Here is a 20114-nt window from a genome sequence, read left to right on the forward strand (position 1 = left end):
CCAGAGAGGTGAGGCGATCGATAAGGCAGTGGTGGGGTGGGGGTTGGAGAGTGTAAGGAACAGGAGCTAATGCATGGAGGTTAGGGTAGGCAAAGGCCCCAGGCAGGGGGGAGGGGTGTGGAGAGAAGGTTAGGTAGAGCTGAGGGAGCAGGGAGCAGGGGGAAGGGAAAGGGAGAGAGGGCAGGGGTGACAAGGAAACAGATGAAGACATATGGGTTAAAGAGCTTACGAGTGAATTTGCCTCTAGATGTTGATGTTTTGCCATCATTGGTTGGTGTTTATAAACCAGGGGCAGTGCTGACAGATCTCTGATCAGGTTAATCCATCAAACGTCATTTATAATTCAGCCGTTTGACTGTAAATCGTCGTCGATAGCTGAAACAATAGGAAATGTACTCTAGAGAAAACATTGACCTTTAAAAGTTACAGCTTCCTTCTTTTTGTGTTTGAGGGGCTTCAGGTTTTCTAAGTTGTAAGCATACCGCACACAAAGGTCAGACTTATTTCCTCAAAGTTAAAATCTGTTTTGGGAAACGTGATAAAGAATGGCTGTGATCTGTGAATTTCTCAAATTTTTAAATAGTGCAAGACCAAACCCAAAGGTTTCAAACATAAATGGTCCAAATAGAGAACTATTATCCTTTGTTGAGAATGAAACTGAAGAGTAATCTTGATAAACTATGTACTAGATAGAGATGAGACATCAGAGGAAACAGGTTCTTCAGATTTGTTTTGTCAATTCAATGCATGCGAGACCAGGCACCTAATAAAACTAATTATGTTTGAAATCTATTCAAATTAAATAAACTATGAACGTCTGTCTCTATTTTAGCACAGTTGTTGTGAAAATGAGCATAAGCATGTAAGCGAACACTCACACTAGTGAGTTGAGGCTCAATAATCATCCTGTTGAGATGGCTTCTGAAAATATGTTCAGGGTGGGCTTTGATTTAATCCCTGTGAGCTTGAAAAGTATTATTTTCTGTGTGATCTTAATTTCTAACCCCATTTGCATGATCACTTATAAACTTAAATGTTACATCAATATTAGGACCTGACTCAAATATGGGATTATGGTTTATAGTAAACTATGCAAAGTTATCCTGGTAATCCAAAACCTATCTTAAATAGAACTGAGCACAGCTGTTAAGGTGAAGTGAAAGTGACCTTTTTTCCAAGGTGGAAATAGTAACTAAAACGTTATTTGATTGAGGTAAAAATGATGCACTAAGCTGTATTTGGGTAAAATATATAAACATATTGTATTAAACTGATGGATGAACAGCAGAATTAAAGTGGTTTTCATAGATTTGACTTGAAAACAACATAAAATCAGGAGGACTAGACTTCACACTTGAGCCAATGTAATCCCATCTGGAGAAGGATGTCTATAATTACAAAAACAATATTAATAAATCAAAAATATTTTAAGGAAAGATGCTTAATATTCCCTCGTTAGAGCTTTTTAATTGTGAAGATTTACTGTTTTTATTTATCTTACATGATAGTGAACTACGTAATTACAGTTAATGAAATGTGAACAAACAAAAACCCTACTTTAAGAAGATACCACATTGAGATTTCCAAATGTAACAGACTTAAACCATTTTCAGATTAGTTTAGACCAAAAAAGTGGCAGATGGACTGATAATGAAAATAATTGTTAGTTACGGCAGTCAAACCACATTCCATAAGGTGTGAGCTGCCAGACACGTGCAATCATGCAGAAAACCTCTCATGTCAGTTTCCAGCAATAGTCTGTTAAAATAATTACTCCAAGTTAAACTTTGTGTTGCTCCTTTGTCTTCAGCACAAGTGTAATTGTTGCATCAACAGGTGAATCGTGTTTATATCCGTTAAAATGATCTATCATCACTCATTTTCTGACCAACTTCGAGGAGCATGCAAGACAGACCTTTGAACATGCAGTTAAATATCATAAGAAATAAACATATAAGAAATAAAAACAACTATTTTGATTACAGTGTGATATAAACAAAACATCTAGTGGCAATTTCACAGCACGATCTGAAGCATGTATGGATGCAGCTGTCACACCAGCCCATCCAACAGGAGCATCTTACCACAGGACTCAGGCTTCCCCTCTGCTAGCACACTGCTGCTGCCACTCTTCTGCACCACCAGAGCTTCTGCTCACAGCCCCCACCACGCAGACCACAGCGCAGACAGCACAGCAGCAAACAAACACATACACACACACACAAACAAGACGAGAACCAACATAAGGAAAGGAAACACAAAACAGGAAAGAGAAAATTATGAGGGAGAAACAATCATGGGAGGAGAAAAATTAAATAAACAAAAAGCTAGTTGAATAAACATAATGATGTAGACTGGCAGGAGTGCAGACACTGGAAATAAACTAGCTTGATTTTTGTTGGAAGTTTTCCAAACACCTCCCCTCCTATAGGTGTCACTCTCACAATCTATTGCGACTTCAATGACAGGCTCCCCAATTTCTCCCATCTTTTTATCCTGCATGGAAGTAATGATCTGGAGTGGTTTCAGTGCACAACACATTTTAAATGGCACCATAACATTTTGGAATGTATACATATTCAGTCCTTGATATCTGAACATATTATAATAATATTTGATTCATCTTGAATAAATGGAATTGAGTCTTTGATTAAGGGCACAAGTATGGTCAAACTAAATATATTCAAGTAAGATGAAGACTTGCAATTACAGTGTACTCAACACAGTTTCTGGTCTGTCTGTCTGTCAACAACAGAAGGTTATACTACAAGTTGTGTCAACAGAGCGTACGACAAAAGAAGTTCAAATATCAATATCTAGTATATTTAATGTGTTTAAAGAGGTAATAAATAACCTAATTACTGTAAATTATTCATTTGTAAACATTTGAATTTTAGGAATTAGTGTAAACATCAATTTCCACTGCATCTCACGACTCCTGCCCATCTCTAATAAAATCAAACCATTTTGAAATGATGACAGAAAAGTGCATTCAGGAGAAAATCTGGAAAAAAGATAGTAAAAGAGTTCATGCAACTTGCAGATAGCTAGAAGGGATAGATTTTTTTAAACACAGTAACACCATGCAGGTATGCAACAGGTCATGACAAGAAGGATGCACGTACAGATTTAGGTTTTCAGTTTCATAATGAAACGTTCTGCTTGTGTTTGGTAACTTAAAACTTGAACAGTTTAATAACTGCATCAGTCTAATCCATCAGAAAGAGATGGGAAACATGCTGTAGTGAGGCCACACATACAGGCCAGTTAGTGCGTGTATTGTGTAACCACTGACTGAGCACATCTTGTCTATGTTTCGTTGCATCATACAGAGATAAGCCACCATGTGGTGCAGAGGATATTCTATTTTGTTTTGAATACAGAAGCTTCAGTCATGTCTCAAATCAAACTGCCCTGACTGCTGACAAACACCACAGGGAGTGTCCCCATATCCAACTAGTCTGTTTCCGAACCCTAAGATCTCACCCTGCAATAAACTCCAAGCCAGAGTGCGTAACAGGCTTAGTGGCTTTTTTGTGCCCTTCCAGCATGCTTTGTGACCACCCAACTTTGAACATGTAAAACCCCCGGTGCACTGCATTATGTAGAACTAAAAAAATACATGAGGACATTAATCATGCAGCTGAAGATTTTTAGGTCCCATTATTGGTTTAAAATCCACAGCATGTATTGCCACAACAGACTGGAATAATGCAGAGTATAGTTTGTAGTATAGTGTCCATTAGTTGAATCAACACATGAAAACAATTCAACTTCCTCTTTAAAGGTTTTTAAAGAGAGCACAAAGCATAGAGCAAGATACACACACAACCACACACCACACACACACACACACACACTTTCGCCTTCCCAGCATGCCTTGTGCATCAAACAAACCATCATCACCACAGTTGTTGTCAGAGACATGTGTGTTTATTAAAGAGAGTGACTGACAACAGAGAGATATATGTGTGAGAGGAAAAGAAAGAAGATAATGTGTCCAATAAAGTGATGCATAGAGATAGAGGGACAGGATGGAGTGTGTGACAGAGTTAGAGAACCACTGAAAAAACAGAAGAGGAGTGTGAGTCTGAAACAGAAAGTGGGATGTTACCTGTAGGGTCAAACTCATTGGAGGGAAGTGAGGTTTTGTCACTTTTGGGTTTCTTGTCCGGGGGGTGGTCTTTACTGAGAATGCTGCTGGTTCTAGAGGGAGAGAAAAACCCATGAGGAACAGGTACTTTCATAGTATGCGTTTTTACAGGCGTTTTTACAGGCATTGTGCTTGTGTCTTGCGGTTCTACCCCGCATGTGCCTCAGATGCAGGCAGGTGAAGGTTCAGGAGGCATTAAAACAGAAACAGCAATTGTTCTCTTTTGAATAATGTGGCAAGAGGAACTCGTAGTGTATGAATCATGGCGAGTGTGTCTACTGTATAATGTGACAGCCAGAGAGGATGTGGAGCCGCTCTGCTGAGTGCCCAGGGAGCAAGGCCAGAGAAAGGACGCTCCTCAGAGGAGGTGCTACGAGGCCAGACTCCGCTTGAACCTCAGGAGGCGATGTATGGCTGCCTCTGCCTATAGCGGCCCCAACTGTGAATGGCCACTGTTCTGTTCACAGTGAAAGGCAGTGATGGACCGCCCTCAGAAGAGGGACCCCTTTGTCCCTCACTCTCTGTGTGTTTGTGTGTGTGAGTGTGTACATGAGCGAGAGGGAGGGGAGAGAGAGGGTATGTTTGGTCCAAGCTCTGAAGACTTCTGTGTTGCAGCACAGCAGTTCCTACTAAAAATCTGCCTCATTTCCTTCATCTGGAGCTCTTTGTGTGTACGTGTGTGGGGCCACAGGATTACTTTCCCATAAACATGCATGAATATTTGCAATTAAATACAAATACAATGTGATTCTTACCTGTTTGCTTTCTTGGGAAACCTGTATAGATAAAAGAAAAGGTTCATCAGTATCTGAAAGAAATAAACTAATAAGACAACACATGTTATACAGCAAAGAAAAGCTGAGTTCTTCATCCTATATGAAGGATGAAGAACCAGATGTCAAGCTGACAGCTTCCGCTCAGGCGCATATAGTGGTAAACATGATAATCCTGATCAAACATCAGAGTTCTTCAGCTGCAGATTAAAGCCTTTTCCAGGTCAAATGTCCTCTGCCTCTCAGAGTGTGTGTGTGTGTGTGTGTGTGTGTGTCTGTGTGTGTTTGTGTGTGTATGCGTGCCATGATTTACTTCCTCACAGACATCATGACTTGACAGTAATAATCATATCCTAGTCACATCCATGGCCTGTTTCCTTCAAGGCAGCTCGCCCTGAGACCGATTCCTGCCAGCGAGTGATGCAGTGATGAAATCATCTACGGATACTGTCCGCACCATGTTGGAAAAGGACATATTTTCTAGGAGGTTAGAGATTGTTCTCATTGATTTGCTGTTAGGCAGGCGCAAATAGAAAACACAGATTTAAAGAGATATTGATTCATTGAAATGAACTCTTGAGCATGGAAAATATGGATGTCTCAGACAGGAAATAAATAACTACAAAAAACCAATACATTTTAAGCTTATTGACTGAATATATCCATTTATTTAAGGCTATGTCAAGTAAGCTTTGCCATTTTTCATAATGCTTAAAGAAATGTAATAGACAAAGGGAATGAAACATCGGATATAACTTTGTATTGCGCTGGTATTATTTCAAATGTAAATGCACACTGTTTTATAGTACATAAGAGTCATAGGAATCACTACCCCAGTCTTCAGTAATAGGGAGGACTCACAACTAACTAGCCCACATTAACTCTCTTTCTCCTGGCGACAGTGTGTCCCATTCAGAGCCAGGCAGGGCCCGCTGAATGGCCCGTTTATGAACATGCCTCAGACTGTAATAAGTTCCAGAGCCTCCAGCAGAAAGAAAAAAACTAACTTTAAGTAGCCCACTCCCTAAGAAACCTCTGAATTGGAGAGATGGAAAAGTCAGCACATAAACACACACACACTGAGCTGGGACATGCCTACGTACAAGCTATGGGATGGCAAAACTGAGCAGGCACAAGTTGTTTTTGGTTCATCATACAGGAACAAATGAAAATGTTTACAGGCAAACTGAGGGGCTGGGTGACGCAGCATGCTGTCTGTAATGGTTCAGAAATAAGGTTGTACTACTACAGGATGATTTATTCAATGCTGAAAAATAATATTGTTAGTATCTATATCTCAAATAACCATCAGTATGGGACATGAATAAAGGGCTCACTATTATTTAACCTGTCTAAGAGGCATCAAGAGTACGGAGACACTAAAAGATGCACTGGTTAAAAGAGTACAAGAGTAAAGGTCTTCCAATACAAGAACAATGATAAACCAATCAATGGCTTGGAAGTCAAAGGTTCCTTGTTGCCCCTGGCAGTGGCGTGCGTATCTAGACCATTTTACATGTGGTGGCAAGAGGTTTTTGAAGGGGGGCATGGCATTTGTTTTATATTTTTAGTAAGATGCATTTGTAAATCTTTACACAAGTAATCCTGTAAAACACATTAAACAGAAAGCAGGAATTTACATGTTATTTTACGTGAAGTTTTATGTGAGTGACATGCCATGCTATCTACTGTAATGGATGAGGAGAAAAAACATACCATTGGTTCAGCTAGAATGGCAACTGCCTCCCCACCATCTCTCCTCTACTTAATTTCCCTCTCTCTTGTCCTTCTTTTCAGTTCTCTGACTTTTTGTGCTAAAAGAATAAACAATACCCTTTTCTTTACATTTTCTGTTGAATTACTCCAGCTCTGGCCTGCAAGAGCCAAGATGTAAAGCACTGGTTAAAATCGTTGTAATACATTACACGGTAGGGCCACGTAGAAATCAAATTAACTTCAAAAAACAAGAAAAGAAAAAACATTAAACCCTTTGTGTTCACAATATTTACTCAAATTGTATTTTCTCAGTTTGACGGTACACCTGTATTTACCGTCTATGCAGTAAACATATGCGATGTAACCTGTTTTAATTTATTCATTATTTGCTGTGACATGTAAGGTTAACCAATGAATTTTTTTAACTGCTTAGCTTACAAAATCAAAATGATCGATCTCCTAGCTAATACTGTCACTGTGTAGTGTGTTGTTGGAACGAAACGGCCTGAAAAGGCGACCGTCTGTTAAAAGGTAGGAATACAAACACGCCGTTTTTAATATTGTGTATTAAACTCTTTGTGTCTTTACTTAAATCAATACAAGGACAGAATGTTCCGCGGGGTTACAGACTACACCTTCAGATGCTGGGGACAGCTCAGTCGCTGCTCTCTCTCGGCTGCTGAGCTGTGTGCGCATTATGCAGGGCCTTAGCAAAATATTTTAGGGGCTTTTAGGGGTTATTCTTTAAATAAAAATAGTTAGGTCAAAGTATTGCTTTGTTGAATGCTTTGAGAAGGTTGTGGACATAGGGGAGTTTCGATTTACCAAATAAAGTTTAAGAACAAAAAAGTTAGGTGGGGGAGCTGGGAATAGACCCCCCCTGTCGATCCGCCCCTGGAAACCAAATCTGAATCACTGTAAACTGTTAAGGTTGATAACCACTTTTCCAATGTTTTTTAAAAACAGCGTTCTAAGTAGAAGTATGTAAAATATGAATTGAAGACTTTTTGAAGGATTAATTAAAAAGCATGAAGTGTGTTTTCTGGTTAAATGGATGATTATAGGATGTTTGATTCCTGTGAATACTTTCCAGTGAGAAACATGGGGTCAGCATATTTTTTCAGAGGCTACAGAGGACTCAAAGAGTCATCACATGGTGCAACTACAATAACCTGAAGCTCAATATCATCAATATCAATGAGCTGGAGGTAGAACCACCTGTCCTGTTTGTCATCAAGGAGAAGAAGGTTAAGAGGGTCTTAAACCACTTCCACAGGTTTATCTAAATGCTGCTTTCTCATCTGCTCTCCTCCCTATACACCAACAGCTGAGCTTCTCCACCCCCCTCAGAGGAGATATTTCCTGCATCAGCTGAAGGACGACCTGGCAAAGACAACTTTTACACCACCATCATGGAGTCCATCCTCACTTCCTCCATCACTAGCTGGAACTGCTTTTGCAGTTGTGAATGAGGCACCGCAGTGTATCTTTCACTCTGCTGAGAGGGGGATAGAGTGCAATCTGCTGTCCACCCAGGAACTGTACACTTCTAAAACCCTTACGCGGGTATGATAGCTGACCCCAAACAGCTGGGCAAAAGCTCTTTGAACGACTCCCCTCTTCCAGGAGGCTGAGGTCGATCAGGACTGAAACAAAAAAAAACTGGGCCTCATCCCCCATTGACATTTCTGATGAGAACTGGACACATCACTGAAGCCCTCTGCAGGGAGAGACAGAGCAGACTGTGCTTCCTGAGGAGACCCCCAACCTTCAGTTTTTGCAACAGGTTGTTGGAAGCTGATGCAAAGAAGCTTTCATTTCTAAAAAGGGGAATTCTTCCAACACATTTGTAATCAGGAAGCACAGCACCTTTATATTCACCACAGTTCCAAGATGGGTGGCTCTTCTGTTCTTTTTCTGTGTGATGGTGTTGGGAAATGGCCTGAAAACATTTGTTTTGCCTTGTGGATATCAAACATCACTTTACTGTGCTCGCTGTCAACATTAGCATACAGTTTCTTGGGACGAATGCCAGCCAGCTCATCCTCAAATCCACATGGATATTTGTGCCAAATATGATTAAAATATTCCTCTGGGCTTCAATGAGATATCACTCTCACGATCATGGATTAGAGGGACAACTAGAAAACACAACTTCTTTTGCATTGAAGCAAATAAAAGGTAGACTAAGATACAACATTTAGCAGGAAATGAGGCCTGGGTGGATGAGAGTGCTGCTGTCATTGATTTTCCTTCCATTACAGGGAAATGGTGTGTGGAAAAGAAAATCGAAAAATCAATAAAATGACAACCCACCAGCATTAGCGCGTAGCTGCACAACACACAGCACTGATTATAAGTTTTGAGCACTATTCCCAAATGAAGTGGACAAGAAGACATCAGAGACACAGCGCTCCTGCAGGCCTACAGGTGGGAACTTAACGCCAGACTATACGATTGTTAGACTGATTTATCTCATATCTTTGTCAGTGCATAAACACAGAAGAGTCTTTAGAGTGTCCTCAAAATCCAACACACACAGAGGATTTCTGAAGTGATTTTACAACGAGTATTCACTTACAAACCATACAATATGTCACATAGGCTCTCAAATCAAAATACTATACAGATGTTGTAGCAACCGGAAATGAAATGGGGAAGTTAGGAAGACTTATGGGACTTGGATGGATACAGGCTCCACTCATGCTAAGCTGTCTAGTCTTTTTTAAAGGCTCCATAAGAAGTGAATGTCCAGAAGACAAAAGATTTTTTTTGCGTAGGCCCTAATCGCCCCTCCCTTACCCCCCACACTGCCGCCATCCTTGTCCACAGCCTCGTCACCTCCCGTCTGGATTACTGCAACTCTCTCCTCTTCGACCTCCCTCAACAAACTCTCCATAAACTTCAATTAGTCCAGAATTCAGCTGCCCGCGTCATAACTCGGACCCCCTCCATCCACCACATCACTCCTGTCCACCAGTCCTCCTGTTAACATTCAAAGCCATCCACAACCTCGCCCCCCCATATCTGTCCGACCTCCTCCATGTTCCCACTCCCTCCCGCTCCCTCAGATCTTCTTCCTCCATACACCAGTCTGTCCCCTCCGCCCGTCTCATCACCATTGGGAGCAGAGCATTCCGCCACTCTGCTCCCCGTCTCTGGAACTGATTACCACCCCAACTCAGAAACATGGTTTCATTCCCCAATTTCAAAACAGCTCAAAACTGCTTATTCCCCCTGATATCAATTCCTCTGTCACCGTCTATTGTTTTTATTTTTTACTTGCATTGTTGATTCCTTTTATTGTCCTTGTGTGTGCATCATGTATGGTGTCCTTGAGTGCCAAGAAAGGCGCCTTCAAATAAAATGTATTATTATTATTTAAATGTTCTACTACGGTATTAGGGTTCTACAGAACAAGACACAAGATAACATGCCAGAGCTGAAACAATTAGTTCATTTTTACTTATTTCTTCAATTTATTAGACAAAATAATGAATCTAGATATTAGTTGCAGCCTTATGAAATACACAGTTGTGCAACACATTGTGAGAGTCATGATTTAAAATGCATGGATCCAATTTATCCTCTGTGATTTATCTATCACATCGTATTTAGAACATCAAAACTGTATGAATCAAGTGCGACCAACAACAGCCCATAAAAGCTTTGCCCTGCTGCAGCACTTACAAATGGTTTCTTGTAAATCTGTCCACAAGAATAACACCAGCAACTGCAGCTGTTCTACTTGTGAGGATTAAAGTTTTAGCTTTTTGAGATCATACAGAAACTCTGCAAGAGCTTTTCTAACTAATTACCGACAGACAGAAGTTAAGGATACTTCTCACTGAGCTCATTCAATCCCTCAGATTCAGCGATAAAAGCCTTCAAATCTCAGCTAGGACCTCTTCCTGGATGAGGCCATTACGTGCGCAGGGAGTGAAAAAGGGATAAAGTAGGCAGAGTCAGAACAGGGTGGGATAGGAGGGAGGGGCTGCACTGGAGCGGGCCTGGGCTTGAATGCTCCATTGAGGTTTGGTGTTTTGATGGAAAACTGTGGCAGAGCTGAGCCAACTACAGCAACAGTGGCACCAAGAGAGGCCAGGACCAGACCACGAGAAAGAGACAAACAGTAGAGGAGGGAGGGAAGACCAGCCCTGAGGGAGCAGAACTCTGACACAGACAGTGCTGTGAAAGGGTCTCCTGAAGTAAAAGAGGAAGGAAAGCGGTGAACAATAAGGAACTAGATCCACTCGTGCCAGATTCAGGGGAAGCACTTCAGGCTATTCTCAGTTCCTCAAGCAGAGAAAGGCAGATATATATATAGAAAGGCAGCTAAAGTTGAGTTATAAGTAGCTTATTCCATATTTTAAGTGGCAACTCAGAAAAGTACAAACTGATCTTGAGGATACACTGTCTGTTCCAAAGTTACTCAACAAAGTAGGAGAGTATTTGTTCAAGTATGATTGAAACCAAAAGCTGAGCAGCTCAGCTCACAGCACAGGTGTTGTTGAGGCAGTAAGAGGTGTGGCCTGTCTGAAACTGGGAGAGGATTGGACCGTTTTGGGAGTTGCCTGCAGCCTGTAGAGATCAGACTGAGGTGTGTTTCATTCCGGGAGATGAAATACAACATAACCTTGCACCCAGCAGAACCTCCTCAGATGTTAGATTCCACAGGAAAGCTTTGCAGAGCTAGAGTTTAGCTCTGCGGTGAAACGCAATGTCCTCAGCTGGGTTTTTGTGCTGAGTCATGCCACCGGCCTGCCACGTATCCTATGGAGCTGGCAGCATCTCCTTCTCAGCCTGCCATCCATTCATCCCACCTCTTCAAGACTGCTCTGTGATTCTATCTCAATGGTGTAATGATACAGTCCCTTCAGCAGCCTGATTCATGCTCGCAGCCTGCCAGGGAGGGAGAGAATGAACATACACACACACACACACACACACACACACACACACACACACACACACACACACACACACACACACACACACACACACACACACACACACACACACACACACACACACACACACACACACACACACACACACACACACACACACACACACACACACACACACACACACACACACACACACACACACACACACACACACACACACACACACACACACACACACACACACACACACACAAACCTAATCTATATACCTGAGTCACACAATGTGGTGCAAACACAACCACACAGCCAGTATTACATCACTGCTTTCCACTCCCTGCCACTGAGAAGGAAGTAGTCTACACCCACACAGTGACACTCCTTCTCTGAACTCCTTTCTGTCTACAGACTGGTTTAATATCAAACACACTGATGCCACTCTCAACGTGTGGCTTTAGTGTAATGACAAACTATTGTCCTTTAGAAAGAGAAAGCTTTAAGTGAGTGTCCCAGACAGTCACGCAGAGAGAGAGGCATGGTGTGTGTTAGAGAGACTAGAGCAATAGCACTGGTGCTCAAGCTTCAGCCTCAGGGGGAAAACAGTGCCCTTTCTGCCCCAATAAACCTCATCAGGATTCCTGACATAAGGGCTGGGGGATAGACATTTCTTCACGCTATGCTGTCTGCTGTCCTCCAGCACTGGGGAGGGAAAAGAGGTGGTTTAACATGCTACACTGTCAACACCGCTCCTGGTCATGAGCTCTATCACTTAAGTTTACTAAAGTACAGGGCATGTTAAAGTGTCTGCAAGCAAAACATGAACACCTGGAATGGCATACTTTGTAAGCATGATCTGTTATCCTGCCGTAAAGTAAGTATTTTCGTCTGTTTGAAGCTGACCTATGATGACATTTAAGCTGATACAACATGTAGTAAAAGGCACATTATTGCCTCATTCTCTCCACAGCTCCACAATGATCCATCTATTACATAACACTCAATACACATAACCAGCGTAGGGAATGCAAGGTGATAATAGAACAAGTTCTTCACTACACTGAGGGAAAAATATCTGAATTTCAAGCAACAAGAATACCTAAATTAAAGATTAATATAAGCGTATGTGCAATGATTTAAAGGACATCCTCCCTACCTTTGTCCCTAACCTTGTTTTATCTTAGTTAAATAATTCGATTTTATTCGGGAAGCTGTGTCCTCACACACCTGCAGGTTGTAGGTGGAACCTGTGTTCTGAAACTGGTTCTTGTAGAGAAAGAGTAGGGATGTGTTTTCTGTCTAGTCACCCCTGAATCAGCAGAAAGAGGCAGGTTAATCAGACAGCGCTGCAGCGGGCTGCTCTTTCTCTACAACACAGAGACGACGTTCACACAGAGCATCGCCTCTCTGAGAGCCAGGGAAGGGGACACAAACAGGCCACAGAAATGACAACCAATCCAATACTGATGCTTTTTAACATCAACCATTCATTTGTCCCTGGAGACAAAGATCCCCCAGACGTACTGTTACAAAAGAAATCTGTATTGTAGGAATCAATGTAGCGTGAAATAAGGTGCTTAACAACAAGAACTCTAAGATAAACCCCCAGCATCACATCTCTGGGGGCACTGTGCAGTCCAAAGAATAGCGTGGCTTTCCAAGTGTCACAGTTAGCTCGGAGGCACTAGCCCAGTTCATGGCTACAAAACCCCTTAAATGGACATGTGAAGACATGGCACTTGGGCAAGACAGCTCTTTATCCCCGTCCCCTTTCTCTCCATTGTAGTGATCCTGTCTTTTGTGAAGTGAGAGTAATGTCTGGGCCCTGAAGCTCTATAGGCCAACAGGGCTGGATTGCAGAGGGTGTCCACAAGCATCAGCATCACAGGGCTGGGCGATAGACCCCAACTCCCCCAGCACTCAGAGCCACGGCTAATGCCTAGACTTTACCCACAATCCCACATTCACTACCCCTGGGGCATCGCCTGTTTCTTTCCTCTTTGCCATCTCCCTCTCCTTTGCTATCTCACAGTCCTGTTTCCCTTTAAACTAGGGTTGTGTCGACTAAAATCACTAAAAGATAAACATGAATACAATAAAAAACAACAAGACAAAAAGGCACTAAACCACAAATGGGCAAACCAATCCATTTTCATTTGCTTACTTGTGGAGGCATATTTGTCGCAACAGTAAGCTCTTCACAGTAATGAAAATGTGGCGCTAATTCGAAGAAAGGGACTGATTAAAGACAATAAAGGAATAAATGATGGATGAGATTGCGAGGATGTGTGAAAAAGGCTGAAATGGGGCCTGGCAACAATGAACAGAGTATGGTGAGAGTTGGTGTGTGTCTGCAAAAGTGACATCCAGGTGTGAGCATATTTCTCAGTTCCTCATTTACATTCTACAAATAAACACAACCGAGAATCTAGTCTCTCAACCTGGGCTGAATGTTGGTAGGTTGCAATAAAATCAATTCAGGTTGTATTTTAAATAATAATGTTTGAACGCAGCTTTTCTCCGAACCCGCCTGATACTGCGGCACAGAGAATATAAAGCCACCAACCTTAAAGTGTGTGAATCTGGTCGATGACAAAATCTATTTCTAGAGCCCTGTGTTTTAATGCATCACCGACAACTGTAATTTCAATGTTAGCATAATTCCAGGGTGGCAACAGGATAAATGACAACATAGCAAAATGATGGACCACTTAATGAGTAGTGGCATTTAAAACCATAATCCACATCAGATGGGGTGAAGGTCTGACGTGTGACAGAACACAGGAGGGACTAATGGTAAGGATTCAAAGCCACTGTTATGGATCAATAAAGTAAAGGTTAAAGGTTTTATCGTCATATGCATTACAGTTACAGTGGAGTTGTTGGCAATGAAATCTTAAAGGCAAGACTTCTCCAACAGTACGACGATACAATAAAGTGGTGCAGCAACGAGTCCTAAAACCCGGAAGTGAGTTAGCATTCTACCACTTCCGGTTCCCTCGTCTCAGAGTCAATGGGATTTCTCCGTAGGATTTGGGAAGACAGCTCGCACACAAACACAAATTTAAGTGACGGATCACGTTTTGTTCTACGACATTAAATACATCAGCAGTGAGATTATCCGGCTGAACAAAATGTGCATTTATCAAACAGTTTTCCACAGATCTTCTTTTTTACAATATTCCAAAATCCTATGGAGGAGTCACATTGCTTTTTTGTCGAGGGAACACATGCGCAGCTTACTTCCGGGTCAGCCTACAAAAATACGTCATCCCTGCAACACTCTATACAATTATGATATAAAGAAATACAAAGTTAAATAGGGCATGAAATTGAACTGTTGATTTATGCCTGAATGTGTTTGTTGTTGTTGTGATGACAACCATGAAAATAACAGAGTAGGTGTACCTAAAAGCGTTCAATAATTGACTTCTTATAAATCTAAAACATATCCAAGTCCCCAACACATCCTGTCACCGACAAGCACAACTTTTCACATTCATTTTGAATACCCAGTCTCCACATAAGATCTGACGGCAAGCCGTTAAAATGATTTCAAATCAATGATCCAGTTGGACTCTGACTGCTTTTCCTTGTCTGCTGTGCATATGGAGGTTGTGCATCCATTATGTATAAAAAACTGTATCACAGCAAGATACATTTTTGCTTTTAAAACAAACGCAGGTGGTTGTTAGATCTTGAGCCAAGAAATATTTCAAATGCATCAGCTTGCTGTGACCTAAAAATGCTGTGACAAACATTTGTAATGAAGAGAAAGGCCTTCGGGCTACAACAAGTGAGCTTAATGTATAGTTTCAATTATTGAGAGGATTTTGTCTCTGCTCCTGATTGTAAGGTCAGAGAGAGAGGATTCTTTATGATCTTGAAAATTCCATTATTTTAATTGATATCTAGAAGTATTTCTATACTCTGATACCACTTCTACACTCTAGCTAGCCTATATGACATTCAAACCTTTGAATCTTGAATATTTACAAGCCTGCAACAGTTGTATTTTATTCATCCAGTTTCGGCAAACATGTTAGGAGTATAAATAATCGTTCTCCACGGCATGCTGAGCAGGAGCCTTTGCACTTCTGATCAGAGCTTTGAATGAACCCTGGATACTCATCTTAATGCATAGTGGAGTGCAGCTGACACAGCTCTCCGAGTATCTGTGCTGACGAGAGGTAGTTGAAGCATACTGCATTATAAGGGCGGAATGCCAAATACAGCAGACGCATAAGCAGACCCAGCTGTCAGAACCACTCACTGAAGGAAGCATCACAAGGGAACACATTCTACTACAGTCAGGGACATTTCAACTCCAGTGCCAGATTATTGATAAAAATAACAATTACAGATTTTACTTGATGTATTTATCTATTTTCTGGTTGCAGAATTGCAAATTTGTCTGTTTCATTTTTGTAATGATCTGTCAAAATCAACAATCTGAAAACATCACCATTGCCTAGTGAAGACTAAAGGAGTGATCAAAGCCCAAACAAAGTCAACAGCTACATCAGAGTCAATGATGATAAATGAACACATAACAAACATGTTAGATGCAACTCTATTCCTTTAATGCACACAGACATCACTTTACAGTTCTCCTCCCACAGGGTAACAATGAGGACAGGCTCGGACCAGCCTCCCTGGATGTACCTGACCCACACTGCTACTCTGGACAGCCAGTTTGCTCCCACTAAAAGCTATTGTTTACTATTAGTGATGTCACTAGCACCACTTCCCGGGAGGGCCTCAGGGGGGTGTGAAAAACGTGGAGATCAGCAGAACTCTATGACAAAGAGCTAGCAGCACACTAAACTGACCCATCGGCTGGCAGCCCAACCCCAATAGATGTTGGATGCATACTCCCACTGCAGCCAACAGAGTGAAAACAAACTGCACAACACCACACACAGTGGAGAGGCAGCAAGGACGGGGAATATAGATGGACTTAAGACGAGAAGGAAAGACAGACAACACCATAAATCAATAAAGTCATTATCAACCACTGAGGGAAGCACCCTCCACAAACTGCTGCAGTCCAAAACATATTTGGTGCAGGGTTAGAGCTAGGTGTCACACAGTACGAGTGTGGATTGACAGTTTGTGAAACTAAAACAAACAGAACCCTCCAACAGATGTCAACCCACATACTCTGACTAAAAGGGAAGATACTTACACAACACATAACACAGCCTCAAGATTTCCCATGCAGCATGCGTGCAGCAAATCTTAAATGACCAAATATGATGTAGGATATACTCCCCTGTCTAATAGTAACCTAACACTGGGTGCTTCGTCATGCTGGGAGGATCTCTGTGATTTGTATATTCAACCACTGTTTACATTTCAACACAGACTATGTGATTGGAAAGCACTGATTTGTTCGTACAAGCAACCAGAGAGTTTCTCCAGTGGTCTAGTTCATACTGCCATTCACAGAATTAAGATAATATTATTTCCAAAAACACAATAAACCGCACCACAATAGCATTTGGTGCCATCCACTGTTGCCATCCTTGCAGTGGGGGAGGGGGGTCCTATAAAAATGGGGTTGGGCTTTTAGCCTCTAGCTCATGCCCTAGCCAGAAGGGTATCTCAAATCCCAACCTGTGCAATAAAGCTTCTGTCTGCTCTAAATATACAGCCACATTCCTCTGTGTCAGCCTGCTCTCCTTGCAGGTATGTGGGATTCAGGTGGGAAGGCTGGACGTAACGCAACAGCTTCCCTTCTGTTAGACTGCAGAGTGCATCCAATGGAGAACAGAAACCTTGCTATTCTTACACGTAGAACAAGATAGAGGAATACATTTTCTTGTAAATACAATAACAGAATATTGACAATTTATATCAACATGAGTTATTAAGGTATAGGCTGATCAGTCTATCATTTAGTTAGTTTCTTTGTGCTAACAACACATTATTTATCCTGTAGGCTCTAGCAAAAGTGTCCAATATTTCAGTGAAAATTGGCACATGCCTTGTTAGACAGGGTAATGAGCTGATGAAGGTTTTTGTCTAAATAAGGAGATTGCTTTAATAGGTGTAGGAAAAGCTTGAAAGGCTTAGGAGTAATAGGGATGTTAAAGGTGTACAGGATCACAGACGGTTATTCTCTGGCACACAAACATTGGTAGGCCTTCTCAATCCTTGGACAAGTACTAGTTTACTGTCTGCAGAAAAAAACTCCATTACCCATGCTGAGATCAGCAGAGTTTCCATCAAGATCTGATGTCCTTCCTTAGTAATTAGATTGTACAACATGGTTATTATTACAGAGCATAGCACCACAAAGAAGTGCTTTACTCGGGACCATGAAAAACACATTTTCATCAGACTGAGGGTTGTGTTACAGATTAATATTCTCAAACCAAATCATTAAACTGTAACAGATTGCCATGTGACATTACTGTGGAGATTCAGTGTGTGCATGTGGGAAGCAGAGAGTGCATTAAAAGAGTATAAAGATTTGTGTACCTGTCAGTGAAGCTGGACTGTGTGTCACTCATTGGGCTTCCGGTTCTAGATTTGCAGAAAATTATATCCGATTAACATTTTCCAGAGTGTGATGAGGCGATTTCCTGGAGCGTCCTTCTCTGGCATTCGTCTGAAGTAGGCAAGGGTTTTCAGAACGTTGAGTAAAGATTACTTGTAGGACACTGTTGACTGCTGTTGCAAAGCACGTCCAAACACTTGAGAAAACACAAATACTGCTTAAATGCTATGTGTTAGCAAATGCCTGTTGCCAAACACTGAATAGCGAGGAATCTACAGTGCAGCCCTTAACAAATTAATCGGGGCCTCTGTCGTATTAGCTGGGCAGTCGGATGATATCCTTCCCCGGCTAGAAACAATATTTTGGCAACAAGAATGAATATACTGCGTCAGCTGGCACAAGTTGTCGTGCATGTATAAACTTCCTTGTATGAATCCCTTGCATTCACATGCCAGTTGTCCGTCGATACGAAATGTGTAAACAATATGTATTCCAATACAACAGACCCCTTGGCCCTGCGATGTAGTCCGTCTGCCACCACCCCAGCTCGGCTGAAGATTGGTTCCTAAATGATCTTTGAAGATGATGGAAATTCCTCCAGTCCCATTTGGTATTCCCTGCTCCAAGAAATGCCTGTATGTGGCTGTAGGGAAGACTCTCCCGTGACCATGAGAATCGCTCAATACCGAGTTTAAACGACCCGTGTTACAAATTAGCAACAACTGCAGCTAATGTTACACCGGTGTAAAACGTTAGATTCAAAAAGAAAATTGGTAAAATGGTATATTTTCAAAAAGCAGGATGGCTTTTTAAGAAAATGCTTTCTCACGGAAAGCTGGCTGGAGTTGAATCTCGCCTGCTACCAGCTAACAAAACAGATGAGCTGAGCTCTTTCAGCAAAAAAAAACTTTGCCTCGTACGCTCTTGTTTCGAGTGCAAACTAAGCAAACTCCCGTTCACAACAATGAGCCGGCTAACGACTGAAAAATATATTAACAGCGCGGCATGAATATTAACTGGTAAGCGATATGTCTCCGTATTTTGTCCTTCAAAAAGTCTCCTTGGGGAAAGAAAGTCCAGTGAAGTCGGCTAGCACAGCGCAGCGGTCCTTGACTCCATGTTTCCAGAATTCAGTCGTTTCTCAGCAGAATTCCCGTGGATGGAAGCAGGCTAGCTATGTGCCAGCTAACGGGACAGAAAGTCACACAAGTCCTTTGTAAACAACGACACAAACCCAACCAGGCGGTTAAAACTTTCAGCGAACATCAAACGTTGCTTTTTCCAACGCAAGTGGTTATTTATAAAAGATTATAACTTTCGCAAAGGTACCAAAAATCCCACTCTCTGCCGCTAGCAACGCCCTAGCCAGCTAGCTGTTGGAGTCCAGTAGCGCTTCAACTAACCACTTCCGCCGGGAGATTGGAAAACTCATTTTGTTTCAGCATAATGTTGGGAAGACTGCTGCGAAACAACACGAACATAACACAACAATAACTATGATGCCACTACTTCTACTTATAACGTCACTACTAATACTGGTAGAAGTAATCGTAATAAAGTATTAATTTATTTGTATAGTATTCAAATAAATGTTAGATTATGGGAAGAAAAAGATGGAAGCTTCATGGGACTTGCACCACAAAGTCGATGACAAAGAACACAATTGGCAAAAATAAAAATGGAATAATCGTTAAAAGGTTGTTTTTTATATAGATAAATGCAGATTATTTTATAGAGTATTTATGAAATATTGTATGTATGTAATGTTCATTGGAACTGTTTTTTTTGTACCACCTTACTTATATCTATATGCTTCTAAATCTGCACCTCATCTAAAGAAATGTATTCATTTATACATGTATTTAAATGACTACAACGTTGATTATGTAAATCTATTCTAACCTCATGCACTTTACTACTCTTTGCACTTTCTTGTTGTATGCAAACTGCATTTCATTGTACTCGTGCAATGACAATATAGTTGAATCTAATGTTATATAATTAGTTGCATTTAACGTTTGTTAAATATTAAAAATAAACAGCATCAATCTGAGGGAGAGGGC

The 20114-nt window shown here is 41.4% G+C and overlaps 1 protein-coding gene across 2 annotated transcripts in view; it reads right to left on the minus strand.

The window, feature by feature from the left end:
* The window catches only part of arhgef12a (Rho guanine nucleotide exchange factor (GEF) 12a), a 37936-nt gene extending 18491 nt beyond the window's left edge, over positions 1–19445 (minus strand). Inside the window, exons 1-5 of one of the 2 annotated variants that reach the window (XM_063907457.1) lie at positions 18558–19445; positions 18033–18162; positions 4909–4929; positions 4115–4206; positions 2085–2150 (exon numbers count right to left, since the gene is read on the minus strand). In XM_063907457.1, the coding sequence (XP_063763527.1) occupies positions 2085–2150; positions 4115–4206; positions 4909–4929; positions 18033–18064 (211 nt within the window). In that variant the 5' untranslated portion in view covers positions 18065–18162; positions 18558–19445. Of the gene's footprint in view, positions 1–2084; positions 2151–4114; positions 4207–4908; positions 4930–18032 lie in introns of both variants that reach the window. The other variant, XM_063907458.1, reaches the window with a different exon arrangement.
* Positions 19446–20114: the final 669 nt, after the last annotated feature.

Source organism: Eleginops maclovinus, chromosome 18 (assembly GCF_036324505.1).
Source record: "Eleginops maclovinus isolate JMC-PN-2008 ecotype Puerto Natales chromosome 18, JC_Emac_rtc_rv5, whole genome shotgun sequence".
In the NCBI taxonomy this organism is placed as follows: domain Eukaryota; kingdom Metazoa; phylum Chordata; class Actinopteri; order Perciformes; family Eleginopidae; genus Eleginops; species Eleginops maclovinus.